Raw genomic sequence first — 25,758 nt, forward strand, 5'->3', positions numbered from 1 at the left:
AACGCTATCAGTCTGAAGATTAACCTTATATCTGCAGGTTACTAGCGTTTATGCTTGATGACAGGTTCCCTTTAAGGGTCTTACACAAATGCTCTAGCGCATATGACTGACCATTAGTAATTTCTTGCATACGCTTTCTATGGTATCAGAAAAAACAAATTCAAAAGTTCTATATAGAAAACTGGAAATGTATTAGCATGTCTGAAAGTAATGAATGAAACTTGGCATAATTAATGGATCTGCACAAGCAAAGTGAGACATTAGATACTTACATTTACAAAATAGTCCAAAGCATCTTATACATAACTCATACTAACATAAGTTTATTTCTTGACGGTTTCTATAAAAATACAGATATTTGCAAACTACAACACCCCCAGCAGAAATAGATGTGGGAGCAGTTCTAATCTTCTTTTTGTCTCTTGGGAACCTAAATGCAAATTAAACTTTGGCTATGTTCCAATCTGTGGGGGAAAAAGTGAGAAGTGAACCAAACATTAAGACAGAAAATGCACATCTACATCAGAGCATAAAAAAGTACTTACGAATGATTTGAATTAGATTATATCCAGAAAAGATTTATATGTGCACAGACAAGATGGAAAATGCATAGACAATTGTTGACAAGAGGACAGATGCAGAGAGTTTTACTTCAGTTCAAAAATGTTATCACGAAATGTAACTTTAAAATCCTTAGTAGAATACCAAAACTTTGCACACACATTTGGATTTTTTTTTTCAGGGTCAGTTTTTCAACTCGAATGCAGATAATCTGGGTACAGCTTCCTCTAGCAATTTCCCCCATAGGCTGCTCTATGTTGTTCAACTTGTTACAAAAAAAACAAGAACAAATGAGGATGCGACAAAAGCATCATTTCTTGCATGTCTTATGTACTCAAAATTAATGAAAATTACAACTTGGCCTGCAAAAAAAAGGTTATCATGCCATATCTACTGCACAGTAACTGCTGTAAAAACAACCTTGTAAACAGAACTGCTGTTTTTTTTTTTCACCCCACGAGAATAAAAATGGGGAATAAGTAGCATGCAAAAATCCAGTTAACACACCAGTGATGTGTAATGTATTCAGATTTTAGCATTGCATCCACGCCAAAGTGATGTAAATTCCTGATTAGCTGAGTTACATTTGTGAGTAGATTGCTTTTATTGCTGTCAGAGGGGTTGTGGCCATACACGTGGTCAACATGTACATCAGCACACGGATACAATGCTGTATGACACAAGTACCTTTTAACCCCTTTCCGACATTTGGCGTAATAGTACGCCAATGTTGGACTCCCTCCCTTTGATGTGGGCTCCGATGCTGAGCCCACATCTTTTCCAACACATGTCAGCTGTTTTGAACAACTGCCAAGTGCCTCTAAAAACCGCGGGTGGAATTGCGATCCATCCGCGGATGTTAACTAGTTAAATGCCACTGTCAATCTCTGACAGCGGCATTTAACGCGTGATTTCGGCCAGAAATCCCGCCCGGTGGTCGGCGTTCATAGCAAGTGAGCAATACTGCTACATACAGGAGATCTGATCATCTCCGGTATGTAGCAGAGCCGATTGGATTATGGCAGTTTCTAGTCTCCCATGAAGACTACTGAAGCATATAAAAAGTAAAAAAACGGTTTTTAAATATATAATAAAAATATATAAAGTTCAAATCACCCCCCTTTCGCCCCATTCAAAATAAAAAAAATACAAATTATTTGGTATCGCCGTGTTGAGAATCGCCCGATCTATCAACATAAAAAAAGAATTAACCCAATTGCTAAACGGCGTAACGAGAAAAAGAGTCAAAATGCCAGAACTACTTGGTTGTCGCAACATTGCATTAAAATGCAATAATGGGTGATCAAAAGACCATATTTACACCAAAATGGTCTAAAAAAAAATGTCAGCTCGACACACAAAAAATAAGCCCTCACCTAATCCGAGATCGCGAAAAATTGAGACAAGTATCGGAAACACGGGTATTACATACCTGGTAACGTGTTTTTTCATGAGACATGACGGCACTATGAGAGAGGGGATCCGCCCTTCAAGGACAGGAAACCTTCAAGATAAAAGTAGTGGCTCCTCTCTCCACATCAGTTGTTTTACAGAGTACGAGAGGAACTCCGCCGGTTAGTGTACACATAAATAATACATCCTATACAGTTCTATTCACCGACACCTGAGGGAGTGTATAATACAAATAATGCTAATAATGCACCCAACTAATGACGTGATCAAAAGGGTGGAAATATAAGGGTGCCGTCATGTCTCATGAAAAAACACATTACCAGGTATGTAATACCCGTGTTTTTCCATCATACATGATGGCACCACGAGAGAGTTACAGAGATTTGTATTCTCTTTTAGGGAGGGATCACTGCTTGTAACACTAGTCTATAATGTTTAAAAAATGTAGACGGAGAGGACCAAGTGGCCGCCTTACAGATTTGGTCGATGGTAGCATCTGCTCTCTCCGCCCATGACGTCGCCATAGCCCTCGTGGAGTGGGCTTTCAGACCCTGTGGAACAACCCTGCCTGCACTACTATACGCTAGAATAATGGCCTCTCTCACCCATCTAGCGATAGTTTGTTTTGAGTCTTTAAGGCCCTTCCTTGACTCCTGGAATGAAATAAACAAAGCCCTCTGTTTCCTCCAGGATCTTGTCTTCTCTAAATACTGTAGGATACATCTCCTGACATCTAGGCAATGGAGTCTCTCCTCTTTCTTGTTGCTAGGATTGGGACAGAAAGAGGGTAGGGTTATATCCTGAGCCCTATGGAATCTCGATACCACTTTGGAGAGATATGCCGGATCTCATTTTAATACAACCCTATCGTCCATAATTTGCGTGTAAGGGGGGTCAGCTGACAGAGCGTGCAAATCCCCAACCTTACGGGCCGATGTAAGTGCCACTAACAAAGCGGTCTTTAATGTTAGTACTTTATCAGATGTTGTATTTAATGGCTCAAAGGGGCTTTCTGTCAAAGCTGTCAACACTAAATTTAGCTCCCATGGTGGAGGAGTAGGGGATGGAACAGAGTCAGCTCTACTACAGGTTCGGATAAACCTCACCACCTACCTATTGCTTGCCAGGTCACAGTTGAATAAGGCTGCTAAAGCTGAAATGTGTACTTTGAGGGTACTAACAGCTAATCCCAGATCTAAGCCCTTTTGCAGGAACTCCAGTATTGCCACTATCGGGACCTCCCCTTCCCGTATTGGCCGTGAGCTGGACAGGAATTTCTTCCATATTCTCCCATAGATCTTGATCGTTACTGGTTTTCTGCTACTAAGCAAGGTGGATATTAAATCAGCTGAGAACCCTTCTTTCTCTATCAACGACAGTTCCAATGCCATGCTGTCAAATGTAGCAAGGAATTCTGCGGGTGGTTGAAGGGACCCTGTGTTAGAAGGTCCTGGTCTTCCAGGAGTACCCACGGGTCCGTCATTGACTTCACTCTCAGCCAGTAAAACCATGGTTTTTTCGGCCAGAAGGGAGCTATTACAATCACTCTGGCCTTGTCCTCCCTGATCTTCTTCAGAACTGCTGGAATTAGACATATCAGTGGGAAGGCATAGAAGAGTCCTGACGTCCATTCTATGCTGAAGGTGTCTACTGCCAACGGCCTGTCTGCTGGGTTCAGGGAGCAGAACTTTTGAACTTTTTTGTTGGCTTTTGAGGCAAAGAGGTCTACACTGGGACTTCCCCACATTATTATTATTATTATTTATTGTTATATCACCCCACATGTGTACTATCCGTTGAAAAATTTACTTTTTTAGGCACCATTCCTCTTGTCTTAAGTGGTTCCTGCTTAAAAAATCTGCCTTTATATTGTCCACACCTCGAATATGCAGGGCCGATAATGAAAGGAAATGCCATTTCGGCTAGAGTCATGAGTCTTTTGGTTATGTGCATCAGTGACCGAAAATGGGTGCCCCCTCGGAGATGACTATCTGTAACCACCATCTGAGTGATTGGAGTACAGAGAGAGGGAGAATGAGCTTCTGCTCTAGCTGCCCCTGAAGTTCCAGGTCGTTCTGCAGCACACCATTGCAGTTCTCTTGCATGGAACTGGGCCCATTTTACTGCTGGTATGCAGGAGGTTAGGGACCCTAACACCGACATGGCTCTTCTTAAAGTCATCTCTGTTTTTTTTTAATATCGTCATAATCATGTGTTTGATTTTTTCATCTTTTTCCTCTGGGAGACGACACTCCTGAGCCACGGAGTCTACTGTGATCCCTAGGAAATTCTGGACCATTGCTGGCTCTAGTTTGGATTTTTTGAGGTTCAGTTGCCATCCTAGTGTCTGTAGAGTGTCCATCACTATTCTGACCTGCTCCTGACAGTGAGAAAAGTTTTCCCCCACTATCAGGAAGTCGTCTAATTGGGTATTATCAGAGTGTCTTTTTCTCGGAGATGTGCTGTGACCTCTGCAATCAGTTTTGTAAATACCCGTGGGGCTGTTGCTATCCCAAAGGGCAGAGCCCTGTACTGAAAGTGACGCAACTGGGACCACATCTGAACTGCCACTCTGAGAAACTGACGATCTTGTTGTGGACGTGATAGTAAGCGTCCTTTAGGTCTAGGACTGACATGTAACACTGAGGATATAGAAGTTTCACTGCTGATTTTATGGTTTCCTTTTTGAAAGATGGAATTATTAGATATTTGTTGAGGCCTTTTAAATTTATTATTGTCCTCCAACAATTGTCCGTTTTTTAAAAGGGGGGAGTAAAACGCTTTCATCTTTTCCTCTATTGGAACTTCTTCCAAGACATGTTTGTCTAGGAGTGATATTATTTCTCCTTCCAGACTGTCTTGTTTCTCTTGGGAGGACTGTATCGGGGTATGCATGTATCTTCTTGGAGGCCAGTGGTGGAATTTTAATTTTAGGCCTGATCCTATAATGTCGGATCCATACGCTGGAGGAGATCCTCTCCCAGGCTGGAAGAAAGTGAGAGAGCCTCACTCCCACCTGAGAAGGACCGTCACTGGGAGGGTTTCTTGGTGTCCCTGGGGGACTTGCCAAAATAGAAACCTTTTCCTCCCCTGGATTGCTTGTCCAAGTTGCTCCTGTCTTGGTCTCTAAACTGCTGTCTTCGGAATTTTCGGCCTCTCTGAAAGGAGCACCGAAAGGGCTGAAATGGCTGCTTTGGAAAATTTTTCTTTTTGTCACCGGCTTTTTCCAACACCTCGTTTAATGCCGGTCCAAACAGGAAGTTCCCCTACATGGCAAAGAGCAAAGTGTCATCTTTGCCTGTGTATCTCCTGGCCAGCATTTAGGCCATACCGCATGACGTCCTGTGTTGGCTAAAGCTGCTGACTTTGCTGCTAGTCTAGCTGAAGCCTCAGCTAGAAATACTGCCGCTGCTCTCATGGCCGGTATTGCCTCTAGGATAGTCTCTCTGGGAACTTTTTGTTCTACCTGATCCTCCAGGTTGTCTATCCATATTTTAAGGGATCTGGCTACACAAGTGGCCGCGATAGCTGGCCTTAGTGCTCCTGCTGAGGCTTCCCATGCTATTTTCAGGGAACTGTCCACCTTTCTATCCAGAGGTTCTTTTAGAGAACATAGATCCTCGAATGGCAGGGAGGATTTTCTGGCAACTTTTGAAATTGCCACATTAATTTTTGGGGCTCAATCCCAAGATGAGGATGCCTCCTCCTCAAAAGGATATCTTCTCTTTAGGGAGTTGACTATTTGGGAATTTTTCTCCGGTTTTTGCCATTCCCTCAATCATTTCTTGTAGCTGTTCATTAATAGGGAATGACCTCCATCTTTTCTTTTGCAGACCACTGAACATTAGTTCTTGGGCTGTCTTTTTTGCCTTCTCGTCCACCAGCCCCATGGTAGAGCGAACAGCATTTATAAGCTTATCCGTAGCCTCCGCTGGAAATGTATCTTCCTCCTCTGTGTGACTATCTGAGCAGCGAGCTGTACCCGAGTCCTCCTCTGACTCCGAGGAATCCCTTTGAGATGCTGCTGAGGGGCTGGATCTGTCTCTAGACCTGGTATCTGTGTCGGCTGTCTGTAACGCTTTTACAGACCTAGAGACCTCTGACTGGATCAGAGATCTTAGGCTCTCCGTAAAGGAGGGTGTTTCCTCCGCCTGACACAGTCTTTTACTCCAAGATGTTTTTAAAGGTTTTTTACACAAGGGACATTCCTTATTTTTAGCTTTTGCCTTATATTTTTTGGGGACCTCCTATACTCCGCCCCCCAAATGTATGTAAGAAAAGAGGGGAGAGACGGAGATAAGAGAAGAGAAAAGAACAGACATTAGCGTGCTGGACTTTCTCAAAGTTCACTCACCACTCGGACGCTTTCAAAGTACGGGTACCGGATCCGGAGGTTGACTGGTTTTCTCCGTGTCTCCTAATGAGACCAGGTACCCCTCCTTGGTATGGAGATCCGTCCGTACGCTGTCCGAGTGGCTTCTGCTGCTGCCATGGCAGATTTGGCTCTTTTCACTTGAGCGAGACCGCCTTTCATGCACCTCTTGTTGTGGTATTAAATGCTCCGGCGAAAAGCTCTCCATCTTACACACTACCACGTAACAAAAGCAGTCACAATCAACCTGGCCTGGTTGAGCGACACAGGGCAGCACTTCTGGTTCGTTTAAATAGACTCACTTTCCTTTTTTTTTTTTTTTTAATGGATCACCTGTTGATCCTGCCTTTACTGGCCACTCAGCACTTTGTGCTACAATCAGGTGTATGTGCGCACCTGCATGTTATATGTAATCAATCACCTGGATGATCCTGCCTTTGTAGTGGTCCAGCCTCAGCTTGTTAATAAATGCATTTGCGCTTTTATTCTATGCGCGCCGCCGGTAGCCACGCCCAGTGCGCGCTACTTAATCAACTATTCACCTGGTTGATCCTGCATCTGCCGGCTGCTAGGGCAACGCCTGCGCTGCATAACTATGCCAGAGCGTGTAGCCACTTACGGTGTGCGCTTCTTAAGCCACCATTCACCTGCTTGATCCTGCCTCTGCCCGAACACTGCCGTCTGGTCCTGCGCACGCACCCGGTCCTTACTTCCGGTGCACGCTGCTGTCTGTGCTCCAGGTGCGCATCCGGTCACCACTTCCGGTGCGCGCCGCCTTTTTCGGTCCCCCTGCCCCTTAGCTTCTGTACAAACGCCGCCGGGTATTGTGCTCATGCGCGTACCCACCATTTCCGGGTACCCTGTGCCGGCTGAGAAGGAGCTCGCAGCACAGGGAATTTCCATGCCACGGACTCCAGGAGGCAGTGCAGCACTCACCCATCATCCTGATGCTACAGACATCAATCCATACCTTTTGTGCAGCCGGTACCGACCAGGTAGGAAGGAGGAAGGGGGAGACCTGCTCTTAATGCTCGACAGGGAAGCCTACAAACCTCCGAGGAGACTTACCCCAGCACGGGCACCGATGTGCCTTACGGGCTGCATGGCGACCTTTGGTTAACAGGGGGGGCACCATGTAGTAACCCCCGAGGACAGCAGGATTTTTAATCAACAGGAGGGAAACGCTACCTGCGGCCCCCGAGGATAATCTTTTACCCGGGCATTGCCTCAAGGGTTGTGACCATGCTTCGCTCGGGGGGGGGGGGGGTTGCAGGGGGGTCATGGAATACATGACCCCCGAGGCGACTACCTGTACCTGGTGACGGGTGCAGCAGACCAGCGCCTGCCCAAATCCGACCCAGGCATCCTCTTCTGTCTTCAGAAGTCTTCATCTTGAGGGTTCCCCATCAAGGACAGGAAACCAACTGATGTGGAGAGAGGAGCCGCCCCTTTTATCTTGAAGGTTTCCTGTCCTTGAAGGGCGGATCCCCTCTCTCGTGGTGCCGTCATGTATGATGGAAAAAATGGCGATTTTTCTTTTAAAAAAATGTTTTTAATTTTTTTCACCATTATATAAATAATAACCTACACATATTTGGTCTCTATGAACTCGTAATGACCTGGAGAATCAGAATGGCAGGTCAGTTTTAGCATTTAGTAAACATGGTAAAAAAACAAACAAAAAGCAACTGTGGGATTGCACTTTTTTTGCAATTTCACCAAACTTGCAGTTCTCCAGTAGTTTTGCAGTACATGATATGTTAAAACCAATAGTGTCGATCAAAAGTACAAATCGTCCCGCAAAAACAAGCCCTCACATGGCCATTTTGACCAAAAAATAAAAAAAGTTATGTCTCTTAGAAGATGGGGAGCAAAAAATGAACATTCAAAACCAAAAATACCTCTGGTCTGGTGTCTTCTCTTTATCTGGTTCTCCTTAATGTATCTCTTTTTACTCGTTTTGAAGGAACAGGACAATCCGACATATTAAGATGATCAAACTGATCTTCTGTTCTTTTGTTAGGATTTTTTGGGGTCATACCTGAAAATATATTTTAGAAGCAAAAAAAAATAAAATATAAAAAAATAAACAAACAACAAATGTTAAAATCTCCATTATTTGAAAAATACTGTGCACCCTTCAACATTTATTCCCAGAAAAATACCAAGGACTGTAAAAGAAAGGGGTGTTGAGAGTAAATGGGTTCTTTTAAAGTATGTCAACACGTTCAGTAATTGGCAACGCTTTGAAAACAGCACATGTCCGCTGCTTCCAAAGCGCCGCCGGCTTCTGAACGCAGGTGAATCCGCATGTATTCATTGAACCTCACTTTACCGCCACACTTGCAGAAGATTCATCCATCATTTGTGATAAGCTTGAAGTTCACTCCTTCTTTTACACTACAATAAGTTATTTTGCACACAACATATAATAAATTACATATTCTAGAAGACAGAACAGTTAGAAGAAAACTAACATAAAAGCCAAGAAGTTAGTGGGAACCTGTTACCAGGTTTTCCCAATATCAAGTACAACCAACACCTTTCAGCCCTATTTTACAGCATTCTAGTATAGTGTTTGTATGTCCCAATCTGCTCTGCAAGGCACACAAAAGACATTTGATTACACTCACAGATGGCGCTGTCCAGTCTGATGGTCATCTCTGGTCTTGATCTAGCGTCTTTACTCTTCTTACGATTGCTGTTCTCTTTCCCTGCTTCATGTGGACAACGCGTCCTACGTCACAAACACAGTGTCCCCCAATGCGGTCCTGCACTGGGACACTTCTCTCTACCCTGACAAAGACAGAGCAAACCACTGTAGTGTGCATACGCCAAAACAGGCCAAAGGGCGTTGATGACCCGTAGGTAAAGTTGATGCATGCGCATAACAGTACTTTGCTATGCTGTTTGCAGGACAGAGAGAAGTGCGTCAGAAGTGTGTCAGGAGCACGATGGGGACATTGCATGGATGACGTTGGACACGTCATCCACATGATGCAGGAAAGATGACAGTGATAGTAAGAAGAGGGGAGGCACCGGATCAAGACCAGAGACTTCTATCAGAACATATCACGTTGTCTACGAGTATGTTAAAATGTCTTTTTTGTGTTTTGGCATTTGGGACATACATACAGCATACCAGAATGCTGTAAAAGAAGGCTGAAAAGTGCTGGCTGTACTTTATATTTGGAAGATCTGGTGACAAGTTCAATTTAACATCAAACCTGTCACAGATGATGGCTGAACCTTCTCCCCACAGTAGAATGCTTTCCTCGTTGTTACCCTTCTATAAGTCCCACTGACTTTTCTAATAGTCTGAAAAAAATGCTTTATTCAGAAGATCACAATGATTGTTTTAGCACCAAAAGCTTATTATTGATGTGGCGCAGTGCATTCCTTCTGTCCGACATGCCCTCTCCTGTGATAGGCAACTGTCTATGGACAGTGTATATACAGAGCCTGGTGTGGGCACAGGCAGCCTTCTCAGCTGACTGATTGCTAAATCTAAAAACTCTGTGGTAAAACGGCTGCACCCAGTTATCTAATTGATACTTCCTAGGATTTAGGGTCTCTGTCTACATCAGGCTGCTTTCAGTTGAGGTAGCAAAAACTACTGACAGATTTTGTTTAAACAGATGCCATTATTTACTCTTTCTTACACTTGAGATGCTTGAAAGCCCCAATTGCCCACGTTACTGTAAGCATTTATCTGATAGCATTTATGTCTCATGTATGTTGTGTACCATGATAGCTACACAAATGAACAAATATTTTCACTGGGTCAACAGCACGACACGTACCAAGTTTTTCCTCAATTTCCTTTAAAGCCCTTTCTTGTTGCTCAAACTCCATGTTTTTCTGCTGCATATCAGGCGAGCTCAAGCTTTGAATCTGCTTCGTAAGCTCTTCACTCACTGTCTGGGACCTTTTTACTGCTTCACGATACTGCTGTAAGAGATCTTTACACAATAGACAAAACAGAATGAATATATAGAAAAAATTACCCCCCCAGGCATAGAATTTACTAGTTGTATCCTCAATGGGGTATTCTCAAATTGGAAAGCTATCCCCTATTCATGCTTGGCTTGTCTTCAGCGCTCCCATAAGAATGAGAGGAGCAGATGTGCCCATGATCAACCTCTGCATCTTTCACCAAACAAGAACAAACGTATGCACAAAAATAGGGATCACCACAGTATAACTAATAATAGAAAAAATCTTTATTCAGAAACAACGTGCACAAATACATTTAAAAACATCTAAAAACATAGATAGGATAATGGGTCCACCATAGTAACAGATAAATGCTGACAAAAATACGCACCTAACACAGCTAATACAAATATTCTAGCGTAATTTAGCATAAATGTCAACTGATTCCTGACAGCACATCAAAAACATATTAACACACTGTGTGGATCAATACTCCAAGGTGCTGGGCAAGTAGGCCATTATCCTATGTTTTTAGATGTTTTTAAATGTCTTTGTGCACGTTGTTTCTGAATAAAGATTTTTTCTATTATTAGTTATACTGTGGTGATCCCTATTTTTGTGCATACGCTTGTTCTTGTTTGGTGTTACTGTCTAATGGTATGCATATGGTGATCCCCTTTTACATGAGAATATTTGGATGGTACCCGCTCAAATCAAGTGTGTACCTCTGCATCTTTCACACACAGCTTTCCGGCCCTCAGTTCTTAGAATTGGTGGGGGTTCAAGCAGTCTGACGCGCAGCAATTGGGAAGTTATCTCCTATCCCAAACTATATCAAACTTGGGGATACCCCTTTATTGCAGAATGATCACCAGATGTCACAGTACAAACTGCATACATTATTAAATTACTGTATCTAAAACATTACTTAATTCATCTCAAAATGGCTGTATCATTGGACATTGAAGGGAGTATGTAGTTGGACTCATAACATGCTCATCTTAATATCAAAAGGCAAAACGCAATTATACAGTCAATCATGCATATATTTTCAATGTATTTATACTCCAGGCTCATCATGTCTAAGCCCTAAGCAATCCATGGCATACTATTACGTCATGGAGCATGTCAGGGCACAGAAGCAGAGTTCGCTCTCCGCACAGGACCAATACCGGTTTTATTACAAATCTAGCATTTGACTTTAACAGTAGCGATCAGCACTACTGTCGATCACTGTTGTTAACCTCTTAAAATGCTGCTGTCAATCACAATATTCAAGCAATTGCATAGAGCCTGAGTAAGAGCCCCATACCTGGAAACTTATGTATTTTGTGAAGTTCAGCCATAAGCTGCGCACCACTGGAGACACGGACTTTTACTATTTACAGCAAGCATGTGTAATTGCAGTACATAGCACAAACAAACAATTGCAGGTTCAATGTAATAAAAATCAATCATAACATTTGGGCCAATTAATCAAAGCTTTCATGGCAGAAAAGCGTTAAAAACTGCAAGCAAGTGCTGTGGCAGCCTTGATGAATTAGCATACTATGTTAATCAAAATGGTATGCATGAAATCACCAGCTCACCACAAAAAAACAAGCCACACACATCTCTAGTGACAGAAAATAAAAAACAGTTATGGATGTAGGAAAATGGAGGCATAAACCAATTTTTATTTTTCACACAAAGTTCAGAATGTTGTTAATCAGTAAAATAGTAAAACAATGGAAGTTTGGCATCACTGTAATTGTACTGAACTGTGGAATTAAATCCTCAAGTCATTTTTAATGCACAAAAGATAAAAAAAGAAAAAAGGAGGAATTGCATTTTTCACCATTAAAATAAATTGAAGAATGTCATCAAAATGTGCAACTTGTTCCACAAAAAATAAGCCCTCATACGTCTAAGTAGGTAGAAAAATATACTGTATTTTTCAGATTATAAGACGCACCGGACCATAAGACACACCTAGGATTTAGAGTAGGAAATTAGAAAAGAATTTGAAGCAAAAAATGTGGTCAATTCTGTACTTAATATCCCCTATCCTGGAATATATGGTTCCCTCATCCGTACCCTGGTATGCATGGCCCCTCTCATCCCTACCCTGGTATACATGGCACCCTCTCATCCGTACCCTGGTATGCATGGCCCCTCTCATCCCTACCCTGGTATACATGGCACCTCTCATCCGTACCCTGGTGTGCATGGTTCCCTCATCCTTATCCTGGCAATCATGGTCTCCTCATCCCTATCCTGGCAATCATGGTCTCCTCATCCCTATCCTGGTATGCATGGCCCACTTATCCCTATCCTGGTTTGCATGGCCTCCTCATCGCCATCCTGATATGCATGTCCCCCTCATCCCCATCCTGGTATGCAGGTCCCCCTTATCTCTAGCCTGGTAGGCATGCCCCTCATCTCTAGCCTGGTAGGCATGTCCCCCTCATCCCTATCCTGGTAGGAATGGTCCATCTCATCCATATCGTGGTATGCATGGCCTCATCCTTATCCTGGTATGCAGGGCCCCAATCTCTGTCCTGGTGTTCATGGCCCCATCCCTATCCTGGTATGATTGGTCCCCATCCCTATCCTGGTATGCATGGCTCCATCAGAAAAATGGAAAAAACAAACAAACCATTACACTTACCTTCTGGCGCTCCCTTGCAGAGTCTTGTTCCGATGCCAGCAGCTGCTTTATGCTTGTAAGCAGAGCATGGCAGGGACGTCATGCGTTGCTTACAACCTGAAGGACAGCTGCTGGAATACTTACTGCTCTGCATGCTGGGACTATGTGCGTGGAGGGCAGTGAGTATTCATTGCTCGCTCTGTAGTAGAGTGAACAGTGTCAGCCGCCAGCTTGAGGATGGGGCCAATCATACCAGGATAAGGATGGGGCCACGCATACCAGGATGCTATTAAAGAGAAATGAATATTCATTGCCCTCCACCCCCATGGGTGTGGAATGCAGTAAATATTCATTTCTCTTTAGCAGTGGGCACAGGACTTAGCCACAGCCTGCCTCCTGTGACCCTCGGCTCCGCCGCCGCTCACCCACCACAGCCAGAGTCGGTACATCCTGATTATAAGACGCACCCCCCTACGTGAAAAAGCACAGGTAAAAAAATGAAAATTGTGCCCTTAACGGGGTGTGAATGTACTATCACAAGTATAGCACTTAGTACAGTTTTAATATATTGTTTTAATATGTATATTTTGTGGTTGTACTTATTCTTGCCAACTTGCTTACATATATGGAATGCAAAACAAACAAAACAAAAAAGGATGGAACATAACACTATGGCCAGTATTTAAGGTAGATACACTTTAGTGGCAAACGGGTTGTCGCAAGAACTTTTTTTTGTCTCCATTTTATTCAACATTTAACTTCACAAAGAAGTTGCCAATTTTTCATGCTTTCCTTTTATCCTGCCCTTCTTCAAAATGCCATAACTTTTTTATTTTTCCCGGACGAATTGCAGTTGTAGTCCAGGGAATAAGGAGAGACATTTCAGCATCGAGGCGAGAGATTTCCTTAACGTGAAGTGTGATTTATTCTACTGTCTGTTTATTGCACACTACCTTACAAATATTTAATCACAAAGGCTAATGTAAAAAAGCAAAAGCACTTATTAACTGGACCAAATATTCCAAACCAAAAGCTAAAGATTAACTTTTTTTTTAAATTAATTATTACAAACCTATTTCAGCATTTGTAGACTCAAATTCTCTGGGCAGTGGAGCCCCAAACACATTTCCTTTAAGTTGGTCTATAGAGGGGGCTTTGTTTTGCAATCCACCAAACTTTCCATTGCTGCGGATTCTGTCTCCATCTCTAGTCAGCAACGTTGGGCAATATGAAAACTGAACAAGCTACAATAAATAAATAAATAAATTAAAAAGGAATAAAATGTACATTACATATATACATACAGTACAGACCAAACGTTTGGACACATCTTCTCATCAAAGCAAGAGGTGGCTACTTTGAAGAACCTAGAATACAAGACATAATTTTAGTTGTTTCACACTTTTTTGTTAAGTATATAATTCCACATGTGTTAATTCATAGTTTTTATGCCTTCAGTGTGAATGTACAATTTTCACAGTCATCAAAATACAGAAAAATCTTTAAATGAGAAAGCGTGTCCAAACATTTGGTCTGTACTGTATACATACATGAATCGAAACTGCCTCTAGTTTTTGTCTACCAAGCAGGACAATATACTTTACCACACCTCCAAGCTTTGTCAACAGTACAGTAATCTCATTACTGCTTCTGCTTCAGAAAATTAATAAAAAGCTAATATTAGCAACAAAGGTCACTAAGAAAAAGAAAGTATGCTAGCCTAATGTGCATCAAAAACACCACAACAGAGCTAATAGATAAGGGCTGACCTGATAAGACAGTCACTTTTATTGCAGGAAAGAAAAGCATAGTCTGTGGTACTGATATGGGAGAAAAATACCATGTTAAAGTTGTGAACTACTTTTCATCTATATTTATGTTTTTTTGCACTTTTTCATATACTGGTTGTCCAGAATGGAATATTTGAGTGTTTTCACTGCATCCACATACAAATTCCTGTTCTGTTATAAGTTTGCCGCTTTTAAACAATTTTTTAAAGATGAGTTTCAGAAATTATGACAGATATTAAGGCATATGGACAAGCAATATCTCTTGCATACTTGGTCTGTCCATGTAATAAATTTGAGCCCCATGTTATTCTTGCTTCCTTTGTGCTCTATTTTAAAAGGTACCCGTGATCAGTATATGATACATAGATGTAGGTAGTGTTAAAGTACATTAAGTTATGTCATTAATATAACACATATAATATACATACATTTCTATAGCACCAACATATTCCGCAGCACTTTATATTTTAGAGGGGACTTATACAGACAAAGTGAGGACTTGTGCACACATTGAAGATTTGGTGCGTTTTTACCATGCAGATTTGCTAGCAAAACCTGAAGGAATCCTGATGCCAGCAAAGTGAATGAGAAACCTGAAGTGTCATGTACATGTTGAGTATTTTTGACTTGCAGATTTAGTGCAGAAAATAATCTGCAGCATGTCTATTCTCTGTGCATTTTTCACCATTGACCTCACTCAAATCAGTAAAAAAAAAAATCAAAAACTAGTTTTTGCAGATGCATTTTTCCTACCAATACATGCAGAAATGGTGCAGAAATTTCTGCATCCATTTACTCAACGTGTGCACATAGCCTTAAGCTAGTTATGATACACAGCAGTTCATACACTTTGTATTAAGACAGCTACGCTAAGAAAACACGTTAACATTACTGCACGCAAGTTGTAAAGAAAATGGGGACTGATTCATCAAAGCTTTTATGCCACAAAAGTAGTGTAACAGCTTTTAAAAAATACATTTATTTGCGCAAAGCTGAGTTTTGGCGTTTTCTCACCACTTTAGATCAACTCCAACAAAGTGGATGGAACTGGGGCAATGCAGGGAGTGGTTACACCGTCCGATTCATGAAAAAGTAGCAGCATTTCTGGCATAGCGAACGATGGCCCCATTTTGAAGGAGTGCCGAATTCATAAACTGGCATGTGCCTCTTAATGAAGCCAGCACCTCTTCTACTCCATGAAGACTAGTGTAGAGAGAGCGTGTGCTACGCCAATCTTCATATATATATATATACTAGATGGCAGCCCGATTCTAAAGAATCGGGAGTCTAGAATCCATATATACTTTATTTATTCAAATGTAAGAATAATACAATTAATAAATAATAGTAAGAAAGAACAAAAAATGGCTGCACTTACCAGCTCTTGACAATTCTTGTTATTTAAGAAATTGCTGGGCAATAATGGACAATGTCCTTATGTGGCAAATAATAGAGCAATATACCCAATGTGGCAAAGAAGAGGTTAATAAACGGCAGTCTCTCAGTATAACAGTCAGTGAATAATAGGCAGTATATGGAGAAAACACCAAACAAAAGTTCAAAATTGGTGTGAAAATGTCACTGAACCACTTCACAACTAAATATATATAGTTTTGGTAAATGGTATTATCGTTTTTTTGACGAAATTCGGCAGGAGCTTGAAGAGCAACGTCACTGGGCCCGCCTCCACGCAGTAGAAACTTGCTGTGAGGTAAAAATTCAAAAATCACACCAAAATGGTGGGCGGAGTGTGTCACAGTACGGCACGTTTCTGATTGGTCGCTCGCAGCAGGCGGCAACCAATCAGACACTGGACACTGTTGACGTCACTTATCTCCGGACATTAGCTCCGGACATTAGCTCCGGACAGGAAGTTGGCACAAATTGCAGGAAGTAGTATTCTAGGCAATTATATATTAGATATATATATATATATAAAAAATATTCATCATGTATACTATGGGATAGGTCACTGAGGGATCGGTGATCTGTCAGAAGCCATACACATAAATACCTAAGCAGAGCACCACATGAAGCCCCGTCCCGCAGCACATCATTAACTGAAAAATACAGATTAAACATCAACCACAAGATGGATTACATCAACCCAGGTATCATTTTAATCAGTCGCTGACCTGATGCTGTCTGTCAGTTACTCAGCACATTCCTGTTGACAGGTTCCCTTTAATATATAGCAGTCATCTTATTATATAGCACGGTGTACTTTCAATTGCTCATTTTGCCTTTCTACCCAGTTGATTATATTATTTTCTGTGCTATATGTAGAAACAGGAAGTTTCTTGTCCCTGCATGTATCAACCTGGTCTTCAACTCATTGACCCGGCTGCTCCCTCCTCCTCCTGCCATAGACTTTGCAGTGACTCATGACTCGTGCAGACAAAATTGACCTCCTGTTTCTACTTCTACATATAGCTTAGAAGGATTCAGCTGGTCAGTTTTTAATCATTTGATGTCATAGAATTAATGCAAAAGAGAAGAATGAACTGGGTAGAATAGCAAAATGATCAATTGTACCTACACAGCGGTACATAATGTGATGACTGCAATATATTAAGAGGATAAAAATGTTGATGGGAATGCTTCTTTAAACCAATAGCAAGTATTGTAAGGTATTTTGTTCATTACCTGCTTTCTGTAGTTGTTAGCTGCATCAAGGTTATCCAGAATTATCGTTTCACCCAAAAGCATTGCAAAAACTGAATAACAAAAGAAAACAAAAACAGATGTAAAATTATGCAATAATATCATGTTAAACTGTGTAGAAAAAAAATTGGTTCAGGCACATGGAGTAAGTGTCCATTGAGAAACTCCTCTTCCGTAAATAATTGTGTGTTTCCAGCCAATAGGCTGTAGGGAGAGGGGGGGGGGGGGGGGGTAGACAGTACCAGCCCCCTGAACTGCTCCAGCGCAATAGAAACAGTGCTAATAAGGCCAGCGTCACACTAGGCGTATGAAAATACAGTCCGTTTTTTAAATAGTGATTCGTATGTCATCCGTAGGCAGGGTGTGGCAGCGTATTTTGGCTCGTGTCATCCTCCGTATGTAATCCATATTGCATCCGTACTGCGAGATTTCCTCGCTGGCTTGCAAAACGGACATACAATGGAATCTATGGGCTCAAATATTCGTTAAAACATATATACAGTCTATATATACTCTCTCTCTATATATATATTTATACCGTATATACTCGAGTATAAGCCGACCCGAGTATAAGCCGACCCCCCTAATTTTGCCACAAAAAACTGGGAAAACTTATTGACTCGAGTATAAGCCTAGGGTGGAAATGCAGCATTTACCGGTGAATTTCAAAAGTAAAAATAGATCATTATTTCCCCATAGCTGTGCCATATAGTGCTCTGCACCGTTCATTATTTCCCCATAGCTGTGCCATATAGTGCTCTGCACCGTTCATACTGCCCCATAGCTGTGCCATATAGTGCCCTGCACCGTTCATTATTTTCCCCATAGCTGTACCATATAGTGCTCTGCACCGTTCATACTGCCCCATAGCTGTGCCATATAGTGCTCTGCACCGTTCATACTGCCCCATAGCTGTGCCATATAGTGCTCTGCACCGTTCATACTGCCCCATAGTTGTGCCATATAGTGCTCTGCACCGTTCATACTGCCCCATAGCTGTGCCATATAGTGCTCTGCACCGTTCATACTGCCCCATAGCTGTGCCCCATATAGTGCTCTGCACCGTTCATATTGTCCCATAGCTGTGCCATATAGTGCTCTGCACCGTTCATACTGCCCCATAGCTGTGCCATATAGTGCTCTGCACCATTCATATTGTCCCATAGCTGTGCCATATAGTGCTCTGCACCGTTTATACTGCCCCATAGCTCTGCCATATAGTGCTCTGCACCGTTCATACTGCCCCATAGCTGTGCCCCATATAGTGCTCTGCACCGTTCATATTGTCCCATAGCTGTGCCCTATATGCTCTGCACCGTTCATATTTCCCCATAGATGCTCCACATAAATCTGTGTAAATACGCCAATGAAAGTCTATGGGGGCGAGAAAAATACGGATTACACATGGACCAGCAGTGTGACTTGCGAGAAATACGCAGCGGTGTTCTATAGAAAAGCCGGCAATTCAGTGCGGTGTACAGTAAAATCACACTGACCGGTTAGAATAGAATAAATGTCTACACATAGGAGATATATATATATATATATATATATATATATATATATATATATATATATATATATATATATATATATATATATATATATATATATCTATATATATATATATATATACACACACACACATACGGTATATATATATATATATATATATATATACCGTATATACTCGAGTATAAGCCGACCGAGTATAAGCCGACCCCCCTAATTTTGCCACAAAAAACTGGGAAAACTTATTGACTCGAGTATAAGGCTAGGGTAGAAAATGCAGCATTTACCGGTGAATTTCAAAAATAAAAAGATGCTCCATACCGTTCATTATTGCCCCATAGATGCTCCATATACAACTGTGCTATATAGAATGCTCTGCACCGTTGATTATGGCCCCATAGATGCTCCTTATAATGCTGTGCCATATATGCTCTGCACCTTTGATTATGGCCCCATAGGTGCTCCTTATAATGCTGTGCCCCATATATGCTCTGCACCTTTATGGCCCCATAGGTGCTCCTTATAATGCTGTGCCCCATATATGCTCTGCACCTTTATGGCCCCATAGGTGCTCCTTATAATGCTGTGCCCCATATATGCTCTGCACCTTTATGGCCCCATAGGTGCTCCTTATAATGCTGTGCCCCATATATGCTCTGCACCTTTATGGCCCCATAGATGCTCCTTATAATGCTGTGCCCCTTATATGCTCTGCACCTTTATGGCCCCATAGGTGCTCCTTATAATGCTGTGCCCCATATATGCTCTGCACCTTTATGGCCCCATAGGTGCTCCTTATAATGCTGTGCCCCTTATATGCTCTGCACCTTTATGGCCCCATAGGTGCTCCTTAGAATGCTGCTGGTGCTGCCATAAAAAAAAAAAAATCACATACTCACCTCTCTTCTCAGGACACCGGCGCTTTCAATAATTACCTGCTCCTCTGCGGCTCCGTCTCCAGCACTGACGCTCAGTAGAGGGCGCGCACTGACTACGTCACAGCGCCCTCTAACCTGAGCGTCACTGCTAGAGGACGCTGCAGACGGAGCCGGAGCGAGGAGCAGGTAAATATAGCGCTGCGCACCCCTTACCTGCTGCGGCGCGGTCCCTGCAGTCCCTGGCTTCTCCGGCGCTGCAGCTTCTTCCTGTAATTGAGCGGTCACATGGCACCGATCATTTACAGCAATGAATATGCGGCTCCTCCCCTATGGGGGTGGAGCTGCCTATCCATTTCTGTAATGAGCGGTGCCATGTGACCGCTCAGTGCAGGAAGAATCTGCAGCGCCGGAGAAGCCAGGGACTGCAGGGACCGCGCTGGGAGCAGGTAAGTATGATTACACAGCCCCCGCTCCCCCTCCCCTGCTGACACCCGGGTATATGACTCGAGTATAAGCCGAGAGGGGGACTTTCAGCCCAAAAAAATGGGCTGAAAATCTCGGCTTATACTCGAGTATATACGGTATATATATATATATATATATATATATATATATATATATATATATATATATATATATATATATATATATATATATATATATATATATATACTAGATTGTGGCCCGAGTCTAACGCATCGGGTATTCTAGAACAGGGGTCCCCAACTCCAGTCCTCAAGGCCCACCAACAGGTCATGTTTTCAGGATTTCCTTTGCATTGCACAGGTGATGCAATTATTACCTGGGCAAGACTAAGGAAATCCTGAAAACATGACATGTTGGTGGGCCTTGAGGACTGGAGTTGGGGACCCCTGTTCTAGAATATGCATGTGCCCGCAGTATATGGACAGTGATGATTCCAGAATTCGCGGCAGACTGTGCCCGTCGCTGATTGGTCGAGGCAACCTTTATGACATCATCGTCGCCATGGCAACCATTATGACATCTACGTCGATATTGTGCCAGTCGCTGATTGGTGGAGGCCTGGCGGCCTCTACCAATCAGAGACGCGGGATTTCCAGGACGGACAGACAGACAGAAAAACCCTTAGACAATTATATATATAGATATATACAGTGGCGTAACTACCACGGTCGCAGCAGTCGCTACTACGACCGGGCCCAGGGGGAGTCAGGGGCCCCGGCAGGTCAGATGCACGCCGACACCAGCAAAAAGTTAAAAACTGTTGCCGTGCAGGTGATTCCTCCCGCACTGCAACAGACAGACCGGCCCTCCACCTGACCTGCCGGGCGCACACATCAGATCAGTAGCCGAGCCGACGCCTGATCTGAAAGGAAGAGCTGAAGATCCTGTGGTGATGTCATCACTATAATAGGTCTTTCACCATTTATCAGCTCCACCTCCTGATCACATGACGATGATGTCACCACAGGTCCTTCAGCTCTCAGCAGCTCAGTCCTGGTTGTGTGCAGCTCGTGTTCTCTGGTATCAACCAGCAGCAGATATCCGGTTCCTGCTGTTCTGGTGAGATGTGGAGACAGGGGCAGAATGTGGAGTCGGATGGGGCAGAGTGCGGAGTCGGATGGGGCAGAGTGCGGAGTCGGATGGGGCAGAGTGCGGAGTCGGATGGGGCAGAGTGCGGAGTCGGATGGGGCAGAGTGCGGAGTCGGATGGGGCAGAGTGCGGAGTCGGATGGGGCAGAGTGCGGAGTCGGATGGGGCAGAGTGCGGAGTCGGATGGGGCAGAGTGCGGAGTGGGATTGGGGCAGAGTGAGGAGTCGGATGGGACAGAGTGCGGAGTCGGATGGGACAGAGTGCGGAGTCGGATGGGGCAGGAGCATGGACAGGATGTAAATTTGGGTGGAAAATATTTTGGCAGGGATGGGGGGGGAAGGGGGCCAATTTGAAAGTTCGCACCGGGGCCCATAACTTTGTAGTTACACCACTATATATAAATTAATATTTCATTATTATTATTGGCCCCTCCCCCCTGGCTAAAAACATCTGCCCCCAGCCACCCCAGAAAACAACAAATTAAAAATAATAAACCAATATATCGAACATGAGAACTTTTCTGAATATTTTCCCAGCCTCGAGGTCATATGAGGACATCCAGCAGAGGGCGCATCACCGCGAATGAAGGTAACTACAGGTCATTGACCTACATTCCATTCATTCCCTGGGGTTTTAAAGGCAGGAGCACAGCTGCATTATAGCAGAGCTCCTGCCTGTAAAATAATTTAATCCCTTCAGATGGATTTACATCGTGGGACATATCGACGGAAGGTATGAGATATTGCTGGTTTATTATTTTTAATTTGTTACAGGTCGAGGGTCTTCAGGTGGATTGAGAGTGGAATAAAATATTACAACAACCTGTGTGTTTATTTCATTAAAATACTTTGCAATATTGTGTTTTTTTTTAACCATTTCATGCTATTGGATTAATAATGAATAGGTGTCATAATTGACGCCTCTCCATTATTAATCTGGCTTAATGTCACTTTACAATAGCAAGGTGACATTAACCCTTCATTACCCCATATCCCACCGCTACATGGGAATGGGAAGAGAGTGGCCAAGTGCCAGAATAGGCGCATCTTACAGACGTGCCTTTTCTGGGGTGGCTGGGGGCAGATGTTTTTAGCCGGGGGCAATAACCATAGACCCTCTCCAGGCTATTAATATCTGCCCTCAGTCACTGGCTTTACTACTCTGGCGGAGAAAATTGCGCGGGATCCCACGCCAATTTTTTCAGCCATTTAACCCTTTAATTTAATAGCTAGAGACCCCAAATTTTGCACACACACACTACTAACAGTAGTGTGGATTATGCAAAAAAAAAAAAAAGGGGAATATGACATGGTTTACTGTATGTAAACCATGTCTCATATCATGTCGGGTTTAGGAAGGAGATAGCAAAAGCCGGCAATTGAATTACCGGCTTTTAAGCTATCTGGCGCTGGATGAAATATTACTATATATATATGGGTCTCACCGACATTATATATTATATATATATATATATATATATATATATATATATATATATATATAGATAGATAGATAGATAGATAGACAGTACATATGTTTTTATGTTTTTGGGAGCACATGGATCCATTGTATGTCGGTTTTGCAAGCCTGCGAGAAAATCTCGCAGTACGGACGCCATACGGATTACATATGGAGGATGCCATGCGCAAAATACGCTGACACACCCTGCCTACGGATCAGATACGGACCACTATTTTGGGGACTTTTCTGCGTATTACGGCTGTAAATTACAGACCGTATTTTTATACGCTGAGTGTGACGCCGGCCTTAGGCTGTTGCTGTAAATAGGGAACAACTTGATTCATTAGAATTTCGAGATACTTATCTCCTGTGACTGTTCCATCAAAAAAAAAATGGTCCAAAAACACCAAAACTTGAAATACCACCCCAAAGATTGACACCGGGTTCATTTAGTTGTTGCTCTAATGTTAAATGCATGTTCTCATTATACCAGTAAATACAATTATATTTGTTAATATGGCTAGATAATTTGAAAGAAGCTGCATCACTTCACATAATGTTATCTAAAATTACTAGATTTTCTTTAATTTCCTTAAGCATAATCTCACAAAATTGCAGCCGCCTGTCTGGATCATCCTCCAATAAACCAGGAATTTGACGTGGACGATAAGCTTTCCAACCAATAGATTTCAGGATTCGCATGATGGAAGCTCGTGAAATTCCCAATTCTACAGAGACTCTTCTGGTGGACTTTTTTGGACTCTGAACAAATGTTTCTGCAACAAGTTGTTTACTATTTTCTGTACAGGCTGTTTTGGGTCGACCAGTTTTTGGAGCATTAAGGATTGAGCCAGTGGCATAGAATTTGTCATGAATGCGGTAAATGGTTTGACTCTTTGGGGCTTGAGTACCAAATGTTTCAACTCAATTTGCTCTGTTTCAGCATTTTGAGATTTCCAATACTCTTAAAATCCATTTTCTTTGATCTGTATTTAAATTATTTGCCATTATGAGTTATCTGAATTATCTGAAAACAGATTTAGGGGAGATTTATCTGTGAAAACTGGATCTGTGAAACTGACTCAGTTGCCCTTAGCAACCAACCAGATTCCACTTTTCATTTTCCAAAGAGTCTGAGGAATGAAAAGTGGAATCTGATCAGTTGCTAAGGGCAACGGAGACAATTTCACTTTGCACCATGTTTGATTAATCTCCCCCTTCATAACCCTACTACACATATTGACCACTATATATATATATATATATATATATATATATATATATATATATATCTCGTATATACTCGAGTATAAACCGAAATTCTCAGCCCACTTTTTTGGGCGAAAGTCCCCCTCTCGGCTTATACTCGAGTCATACCCAGGGGTCGGCAGGTGAGGGGAGCGGGGGCAGTCTAATTATACTTACCTGCTCCTGGCGCGGTCCCTGCAGGTCCCTGGCTTCCCGGCGCCGGCAGCTTCCTCCTGTTCTGAGCGGTCACATGGGAATGGGAAACCACTGGGTAAATCTGACAGGGAGAAGGACTTGGGGATCCTAGTTAATGATAAACTTACCTGGAGCAGCCAGTGCCAGGCAGCAGCTGCCAAGGCAAACAGGATCATGGGGTGCATTAAAAGAGGTCTGGATACACATGATGAGAGCATTATACTGCCTCTGTACAAATCCATAGTTAGACCGCACATGGAGTACTGTGTCCAGTTTTGGTCACTGGTGCTCAGGAAGGATATAATGGAACTAGAGAGAGTACAAAGGAGGGCAACAAAATTAATAAAGGGGATGGGAGAACTACAATACCCAGATAGATTAGCGAAATTAGGATTATTTAGTCTAGAAAAAAGACAACTGAGGGGCGATGTAATAACCATGTATAAATATATAAGGGGACAATACAAACATCTCGCTGAGGATCTGTTTATAGTAAGGAAGGTGACGGGCACAAGGGGGCATTCTTTGCGTCTGGAGGAGAGGAGGTTTTTCCACCAACATAGAAGAGGATTCTTTACTGTTAGGGCAGTGAGAATCTGGAATTGCTTGCCTGAGGAGGTGGTGATGGTGAACTCAGTCGAGGGGTTTAAGAGAGGCCTGGATGTCTTCCTGGAGCAGAACAATATTGTATCATACAATTATTAGGTTCTGTAGAAGGACGTAGATCTGGGGATTTATCAGGATGGAATATAGGCTGAACTGGATGGACAAATGTCTTTTTTCGGCCTCACTAACTATGTTACTATGTATGTTATTACAGTAATGAATATGCGGCTCCACCTCCCATAGAGGTGGAGCCGCATATTCATTACTGTAATGAGCGGTAACGGTGACTGCTCACTACAGGAAGAAGGAAACAGGAACACATGGGCTACTTGCACAGTGAACAAGTCTGTATGATCATGTTCACACACCACCAAGAAACCTGAAGACACAAAAGAGAATAGTAAAACCAAAAACACTCAGTTTGAAAAAATGTTGCAGTAATCCGCAAGTGCTAGTAAAAGATGTAAAAAACAGGGTATTTGGTTGATACGTTTTTTGCAAAAAATGTATACTAAGCTGCATACAGACTTGTTCACTGTGCAAGTAGCCCATGTGTTCCTGTTTCCATAATTGTTCTCTTGTGTCTACAAGACTGGGGAGTTCCACCACTCCTCTTGGGCTATCTGCACAATAGCTGTTCTACCCTGTATGCACACATGGATTTTTCCTCTCTGAACCCTGTTCACACAGGTTATATACAGATGATCAGGTTTTTAAATACATCAGATAGGGATTGCATACATTAGTTAGGACTGCTCTGATAAGGGTATACCGTGAAGATTGGTAGAGCAGCTTAGTATACATTTTTTGCAAAAAACGTATCAACCAAATACCCTGTTTTTTACATGTTTTACTAGCAATTGCGGATTACTGCAACATTTTTTCAAACTGAGTGTTTTTGGTTTTACTATTCTCTTTT

The 25,758-nt window shown here is 42.6% G+C and overlaps 1 protein-coding gene across 1 annotated transcript in view; it reads right to left on the reverse strand.

Annotated features, from left to right (window-relative positions):
• Positions 1-330: 330 nt before the first annotated feature.
• Positions 331-25,758, reverse strand: part of SMCHD1 (structural maintenance of chromosomes flexible hinge domain containing 1) — a 457,067-nt gene continuing 431,639 nt past the window's right edge. The window contains exons 44-48 of the mRNA XM_069731150.1: positions 17,348-17,418; positions 13,984-14,155; positions 10,150-10,308; positions 8,248-8,387; positions 331-464 (exon numbers count right to left, since the gene is read on the reverse strand). Of these exons, the coding sequence (XP_069587251.1) occupies positions 8,269-8,387; positions 10,150-10,308; positions 13,984-14,155; positions 17,348-17,418 (521 nt within the window). The 3' untranslated portion in view covers positions 331-464; positions 8,248-8,268. The remainder of the gene's footprint in view (positions 465-8,247; positions 8,388-10,149; positions 10,309-13,983; positions 14,156-17,347; positions 17,419-25,758) is intronic.

This window comes from Ranitomeya imitator, chromosome 6 (assembly GCF_032444005.1).
Source record: "Ranitomeya imitator isolate aRanImi1 chromosome 6, aRanImi1.pri, whole genome shotgun sequence".
NCBI classification, from domain to species: Eukaryota; Metazoa; Chordata; class Amphibia; order Anura; family Dendrobatidae; genus Ranitomeya; species Ranitomeya imitator.